Source organism: Morone saxatilis, unplaced genomic scaffold (assembly GCF_004916995.1).
Source record: "Morone saxatilis isolate NCDOM2014 unplaced genomic scaffold, NCSU_SB_2.0 Contig20, whole genome shotgun sequence".
Classification (NCBI taxonomy): domain Eukaryota; kingdom Metazoa; phylum Chordata; class Actinopteri; family Moronidae; genus Morone; species Morone saxatilis.
The window spans coordinates 25,212,542-25,220,755 of record NW_023339763.1 but is presented as its reverse complement, the minus strand read 5'-3'; the positions used below and the strand labels follow the sequence as shown (position 1 = coordinate 25,220,755).

General features: G+C 40.1%; 1 protein-coding gene across 1 annotated transcript in view; it reads left to right on the top strand.

Annotated features, from left to right (window-relative positions):
- Positions 1-8,214, top strand: part of LOC118331258 (protein Aster-B-like) — a 26,154-nt gene that overhangs the window by 6,550 nt on the left and 11,390 nt on the right. Inside the window, exons 5-12 of the mRNA XM_035666062.1 lie at positions 467-551; positions 788-891; positions 1,174-1,269; positions 1,733-1,813; positions 2,398-2,513; positions 3,025-3,187; positions 6,749-6,935; positions 7,104-7,247. Of these exons, the coding sequence (XP_035521955.1) occupies positions 467-551; positions 788-891; positions 1,174-1,269; positions 1,733-1,813; positions 2,398-2,513; positions 3,025-3,187; positions 6,749-6,935; positions 7,104-7,247 (976 nt within the window). The remainder of the gene's footprint in view (positions 1-466; positions 552-787; positions 892-1,173; positions 1,270-1,732; positions 1,814-2,397; positions 2,514-3,024; positions 3,188-6,748; positions 6,936-7,103; positions 7,248-8,214) is intronic.

The following is an 8,214-nucleotide window of genomic DNA, read 5'->3' as shown; positions in this document are numbered from 1 at the left end:
TGGACGCAAAACAATATGAAAAGAATAGGCAGAAAAAATGTAACAGTGATACAATTTAAGGGCCATTATTGTAACCCCTCTACGTTTTTGCACTTTGGACCAACGTAGCCAGGGTACGTTTTTATATGAGACTGGGTTGTTCTGAACTACAACTTTTGCAACCTGCTGGTGGTACAAAGTCAGCAAGACACATCATCACAGGACCATGAGTGTCTCATGGCAATCAATCCAACAGCTGTTGAGAAATCTCAGTCTGGTCTGTGAACCGACTGACAACTTCTATAGAGGTTATATCATTTCTGTCACGCTATAAGAATTTTTTTTGCACTCTCAAAGTTCACTTTCTCTGACCTGCATGGAAAATGAGTGATAAATGTGTGTTTTGTGTGCTTGTATACATTGTTTGGCTGTATTGTGTGCATGTATACATACACATTTTCTGTCTGTCTCTGTGCGTCCTCTGCAGGTATTGAGTCCCACCTACAAGCAGCGGAATGAGGACTTCAGGAAGCTTTTCAAGCAGCTGCCTGACACTGAGCGCCTCATTGTGGGTGAGTCCAAATAACACAGATATGCATACAGTCAACTATAGTGTAAACAGGACAATTACTATGTAAGTGTTGATCCCATGTAGGCCCTAACTGCTGAAATGCTGCTTTCATCTTTCCCACATTACCTATTGTCCCTCGCTATGGAACGTTATGGACTTGTGACTCTTGAACTTTGATGCTCACTGTTTCCAAACACATCTGTTATTTCTTGACCTTTGACCTTTAACTCCTTCCAGACTATTCCTGTGCCCTGCAGCGGGACATCCTCCTGCAGGGACGCCTCTACCTTTCAGAGAACTGGATTTGTTTCTACAGTAACATATTCCGATGGGAAACCCTGGTGAGGAACTTTATCTAACTAGAGAACCCTTAGAATGTAATTCATATAAAGTGCTTACTTTTTGTACTATAAAATAGGGGTCATTGACTGGATAGATTGTACTTTGTGATTGATAGTTTTTTCCATAAACACTCTGGACCACATTCAAGAACCTGAACTGTACAAAATGGTGCCACATTTACTCAAATTGAAGTTGCACACTCGCAAAATCAATATTTTTTATTTTAATGTATCTTTGGTAATCGACCTCTACAGTGACAACTTCTCCTCTTTACTCACAAGCTGATGGTTCGATTGAAGGACATCTGCTCCATGACCAAGGAAAAGACAGCCCGCCTCATTCCCAACGCAATCCAGCTGTGCACTGACAATGAGAAGGTAGGCAGCTCCACATCCTCACTTTCATATACTGCTATACAATCTCATTTCATTTCAAATGTTAATATATAATGCTCGGATATAAATGTGCCTGAACATGGGTTGAAATGTTTCCTCTATTTATGAAAACTGGATATTATTCAAACTGGGTACCAACAAGTTAAGTACAACAAGGAAAGAAAAAGGGATGGAGGTTTTTCTTTATTTTAATTTGCTGTGATCCTAGTTGGATCATTGATTGACTATGAAGACTGAAAGTTTCAGAAAATATAATGTTATTTTATAGAAGTTAGCGACTCTAGCTTTAATATGCATTATTATACAGTATGGTGCTTTTGATGGCATGTTGACACTGTTCAAAACAACTCAATATATTTGTGTTCCCAGATACTGTGGACATCATCACTAAAAACGCCTTTCTCATAATTTCTTCATCTGACAGTTAAATATATTCTTCTCTCAGCACTTTTTGACCTCATTTGGGGCGAGGGACCGGACGTACATGATGATGTTCAGACTGTGGCAGAATGCTCTCCTGGAGAAGGTGAGATTACATCACATTTACTGTATTATGTTACTGTTGAACCTGAAAAGACCTGCCACCATCATTCTTCCTGGATGGTGAAATAATAATTGATTATAATCAATTGGTGCGTTGAGCTGGACGGACTCACTGAGAATGACTTGTCAGTCACAAGGTAGCCCCGCCGTAAAGCATACCCTGCTTTATGGTCTATTTTACTCTAAATGGAATCATCAACATCATGCTGTATGGAAGAAGACTGAAACTAGAGATTGAGGCCATAAACTCATTAGGAAACTGTTTACTGAGCTCATAAATCAAGTCATTAGGCTCATCTTCTTTTTTGCAGCCCATTGAGCTGCCCACTGCTGGCCATTGGAAAGAATGCAGGTTTAAGACCACAGCAAGTTGGCTTCACTTCACAGACCCAGAAGCTCTGTCCACTATCTATACTGTCAATGGTCACACCACACCTGTGCACTGTATTTCTTATTTTGAGTTTTAACATATGTCATCATTATCTGTAACCAAAGTTCTGTTTTGATATTTGATAAACTCTCTTTGTCCCCGTGTCTCTCTCCTCTCACTTGTATTTCCTCTCTCAGCCTTTATGTCCGAAAGAGCTGTGGCACTTTGTCCACCAGTGTTATGGTAACGAACTTGGCCTGACCAGTGATGATGAGGACTATGTCCCTCCTGATGAGGACTTCAACACCATGGGGTGAGTATTAAACACAACCATAAACATACCACTCAACGTGCTTCCATCATATGTCCCATTTCACCTTACACCTTCCTCACTTATGGTGAAAAATATTCCAAGTGTAACCATGTTTTTGTGTATGTTATCTGTGTCTGACATGGCTGCTCCTTCCTTTACTTCCTTATTCATAAACAGTAGGTGATCAATTAGATATGACACACACTAATACACCGGTGCTGTGCAATGTATGAGTGTGCATGAATGATTAGTTTCCATTCTGGTGAGCAGTCATAGTAAAAGAGAAGTAACGGAATATGTCAGCCTTAAGAAATAAATGTGTTTTAAAAGCTGCATTGGGTATTTATCAGGGATCCAAATAGTCCATCTTGCAGGAGAATCAATAAAGTAAACCAAAAACCATGACCGCATCCATCACACCCATGCTCATGCATGTGTGTAGCCCAGTGCGGGCAGTGTGCAGCAAGCTGGTAACCTTGACCTACAGCTGCTGTCCGTCTCCATGGTGCAGGTACTATGAAGAACTGCCCGTTGAGGAAAACAACGAGCACAACGACACCAGCAACACCGCCAAGAACACTGAAGCCAAGCCAGATGTCAGCCCCCTCCTGCCCCACAAAGTCTTCCCTAACAACGTCACGCTGGAGCTACCCAGCGCCGATTCTTCAGTCCCTGTGAGTAAGCAGGAAAACATGTCGTCATCCCACATCTTCAAATACTGACGCCACTTTGTCACGCCCCTTGGAATCTCATGACGAATCACAAGGTACCCTTGTGCATAAGATGGTGTATGAGACTCCTTTTTAACACAGTGTTAACATTAAAGTGTTTGGTTAGGTTTAGGCAACAAAACTACTTGGTTAGGTTTAGGAAAATATTATGTTTTGGGTTAAAATAAATACATTGCATGACATATTACTGCCATTACTGTGACAACATGACACAGGTCAAAATAAAAAACAAAAAAACGTTCTTTACACTATGTCACCTTATTTGGATGGGTTACATTGGACTCACACAGAGGTGGCAAAAGTGCAAGTCAAGTAGAAGTACTGATTCAGCTTCTTTATGCAAGAAAAAGTAACAAAAAGTACAGGCTCTGAAAAGAACAATGTACTCTCTTGGTTTCTCTGAAGGACTTTTCTACCGGCTTCAAACAGAGTCGAGTCTCCCTCTCTGGTCTACTTCCTATTGCATTGTTTTTGTCATGTTATGTCTTGATGCTGGGAAGGTGTACAGTAATGCAAAAAGTAAAGTAAAAAATAAATTAATCAATATTTCCCTTTAAATGCATTAAAACTAAAGTAACAAGCCTGTTTTGAAAATGGCAGGAGTAGATAGTTCAGATATTTTTGTAAAAATGTAGGGGGTAATGCTAAAGGGTACTTTGTGCATCTGTATGGAGAGGGGTGTGACAAAACACCAGTACTTGACCATAGTATTAATTGAAAATGGACTTATGTGACGTCCCCCATAGATTTCTGAAAAGCCATTCATCCGGCTCTGGCCGTCACCATTTTGGCAGTCCTGACTCCCGGCTAACCGCAAAATGCAAAAAGAGGCTACCTGGTTACAGAAAACAGCCACCTATGACAGCACCCATCAGTCAAAGTACCCACCAAGCCTTAATATAATATAAACGGTTATAAGTTATATACATACATGTTTATTAACAGGGAAATTAGCTATGTTCTTCGTACCAGGCTCTAAACATGTTTATTTCTGCTGTAAAGTTGGGCATTTTAATATGAGGCCTTATTGAGATTAACTCACTGTTCAAGCCAGCCTGATAGCAGGCTGGTTATCTTTAAACATAAAATTTGATTGTAAGCTTTTAGTGCCGAGAACAATTGTATAAGACTGTACACATAGACATGTAACTAAACAAACATAAACATACTATTTAGCTATTATGTACAGGCAAGTAGATATTAAAGTATTATATATAAACAAAAAATGGACAACAAATATAAACATGTAGCACTGTATTGTTAATGTATACGACTGTGGGCTGGTTCTGGTAACACGCTACATGTTTCATTCCATTGAAGAAAGTTTTCGCCTTTGAGACAACAACAAGAGTGGATAACTTCTGATTAGAATAACCAAAGGAGTAACAGCAATAAGAAATAATATTAAGGTTTTCTTGAAACTCCATAGAAACCTTTCAATGTCCCCAGGGAGTCCCCTCCCACACGACCCACCTAAATAAACAAGATCTTGTAAAACCGGTGTGCCATCAGAAGCTTCTTACAGTTTGCACAAGGGATCGTACATTTTCAATTGTTCCTAACCTGCACTATGGTGAATGCAACGGTAAGCAATTGCAAGAATTTATATTTTGAAATGTATTCTTCAGAACTTCAACTGGTGTACTGTCTGTACAGTAGTGGATATTTCAAATACTACGTTGTTTTTTAAACTGTTGGGAAGCTCTTAGAATCCAAAATTCATACAACAAATGTAATAATTTAATTCTGTTCGTGCTGTTATATCTCTAACTTTTGTCCCTATGATCAACCTGCTCTCACTCCCAAGTTGTCAAATACTGCCGCTTGGTCAGTGGCCCTCTTCTTCAAAATATGACCCTGTGGGTAGCCCTCTAGGGTCATTTCTGGATGCGTCCGGCGTCAAAGTCAGATGATGTAGTTTGAAAAGCTTAGATATGGAGATGGTGGGTGGATCAAACAAACACAGGACATTGACCCAGGAGACTGCTGTTAGTGTGGCGTGTGAAACCAAAAGTACATTAATTTCCACACTTATATGTCAGGTTTGTTTCTTTTATTTATGTACCCCTGTCAGGTACATGATGTAACTTAGAATCTTTTCCTAAACCTAACTAGACGATGACGTCAACCACGGAAGCTTATTTTTTAGGTCTAACCAGATGTTCCATTTACTGTTGCTAACTTTACCGTGGAGCCTTGTATTTTAAAAAGTCCTGTGACCTGCTGATGAAGGAGCTGTCTGCTCGCTGCTGCTGTCTGTCTCTCTGTCTCTCTCCTTCTCTCTCAATTTCTCCGTTACTTATCTCCACCAGAGGTTCCTCTGCTCTGCTGTCGTCACTCTCTACCCACAATGAATTTCCCCTTGGGGATGAATAAAGTATCTATCTAATCTAATCTAATCTAATCTAATCTAATCATTCTGTATTTGGATGTGACTGAGCTGTGTCCCCGCTCTGTCTGTGTGCTGTGCTCATATGACTGGTGTGAAATAAAGCAGAAAATCTAACCGAAAAAAAAAAATGTTCGGATGAAAAAAACAGACTTGTGTGCAAAAGCCTTTACTCTCAGCCTTCCAAGTTTTTCCTTGCTGCCATCACAAAGTGCTTGCTCATGGTGGGAACTGTAGGGTCCTTGTGAATAATTTTACAAGGAGTACGGTCTAGACCTGCTGTATTTAAAAAGGTATCCTAAGATAACTTCTGTTATGAATTGGCGCTATACAAATAAAATTGAATTGAAAATGGAATTCAATTCCAAGCGTGTAGGAGAAACTATAAATTAAAATGCAAAACGCCGTATCTGGTGTTTGGTTTGTCCGTTTTGGTCAACTGTAAAAACATGGTGGCCTTTTAAATATGTTATAGTTTTCTGCTTTTGTGCTCCTTGAATCTTTATTTATTCTTTCTATTAGAAATTGCACTGCTTTCTGTTTTATCTGTTTAATCTATTTTATGCTTTTTGTCAGTGGTTCCAAACCTGGGTACCTTGTCCCCCCCACTCGGGGTTGCCAAAGCTCTTTATGGGGTTGAGAGGCCTTTGCAGAGCATTTGAGCAAATTTACACAGTAAGCCTGTTAGCAGCGTTTGGTTCTCTTCTGTGAATAAATGTAAATTGTCTAATAAAACAATGGCCAAGTGTCAGGGAGAAGAAAACATGGATTTTCCTTTTAAGTTTGTATTATTCTTAACAACAATTAAAAAATTACATAATGCAAACAGAGAATTGTCTGTATTATGTAAACAAATATCAAAATTCGTCTAAATCACTTGTTTTATATAAACTGCCTGCAGTTACTGAGTTCACTATTTTGGTTCATTGTATAGTTTTGAATAAAATATTAAATATCCATAAAATATGTAATTCAAGCAGGGGTCATCAGTTTTCTCAATGATAGAAAAGGGCTCCCTTAATGAAAAAGGTTGGGAACCACTGCTCTATGTAAAGCACTTTGAAATGTGCTGTATAGATAAACTCGCCTTGCCATTTTGGCTCTTCCTGGTCCAGCAGTATGACCTGCCCCCTGTTGAGGATGTACCCAGCCCTCTCCCTGATGCAGACCTCCTGACACTCCCCATGCCTGAGAACCGCAGCAGCCAGCCGAGCAGCCACACCCCTTCACCGTCACTGGACCTCAACGACAACGAGGACTTGCCCACTGAGCTCAGCGACTCATGCGAGACGCACAACGAAGGTGTGTGTGTTATTTCACACATAAAATAGAAAATGCAGTCATCCTCCTTAACATAAACCATAAGTGAATTTGTTGATCACTGTTCTTTTTATGTGTGATTTTTAAATGTTCATCTGTTCAGTTTTCACCCCACTACACGGTCACACACACAAACACTCTTCTGTGCAGGCGAGGTGCAGGCCTTCCACGAGGACCTGAGTGGCAGGCAATACATCAACGGGGTGTACAAGTTTGGTGTGGACAAGATGTATGACTTACTATTCACTGAGTCTGAGTTCATGAGAGACTTCCGGGCGCAGAGGAGGTTCTCAGGTAAACCCATTATAGAACATACACTCTACATGTCACTAGAACATTTCCTCTGTCTGCTGTGTGGAAATTGATCTTTATTGTTCTCCCTAATTGCTGTAGTTTCTAACTAACTCTCTCTGTTTTGAATACAATTCAAGTTAAATTCTAAAAGCTGAAACAAATTCATCAAACTGAGCATGGGAAAGGATCTCAATTCTTTGTTCATTACAGAAACACTATGTAAGTTTTGGTATTTGTTACGATTTGACGCCCCCAGTTGCAATAACACTGGAAAATATAGACAGCTTATGATTACATTACTTACGATCAAAAACTAGCTATTTGACATTGTTACTAACACAGCCAAACATCAAGCAAGTGCAACAACAGACATAGCAAGCAACTAATATAACTGACTACGCCAACAGCAAGAAGGCCAGCTCGCCGTCTGTCTGCAGGCTTTTATTTTACAAAGTTCTCGCCAACGACTTTGCCACTCTTGTCTGGCTGCTTCTCTCTCCTTTTCTCTTTTTAGCTTCCTCCATCAATGTCTTCTTAGGTCCTTGAGCCTCTGCCATATCCACAGAGGTTGATGAGCACATTGCCTGCTTGCATTGATTCAGTTCTGGCACGACACCAGCTCTGCTCCTAGCAGTCCAAAGTCCAGTCCTTTGCTAGCGGTGCAAATATACAAACATTCCCCCCGGTGCTTTGAGCTCCCAGTCCAGGCAACACGGAGTTCACTACCTTGGTGGTTAACTTATTTCAGCAACTAATTAAAGCTTCCTTTCCATCAGGAAACTCAGTCAAAGACAGTTTAGGTGAAGCAGCGGAAAGACATCAGAAAACTGTTTTTCTCCATAAAATATGATCCAGTTTCACCAAAATCAGTTATATAGTTGGTGGTGTGTGACTACTGCTGTAGAACGTTACACAATTATTGCAACCCAGAGCCAAAAGTTACATAGATAGATAACTTTATTAATCC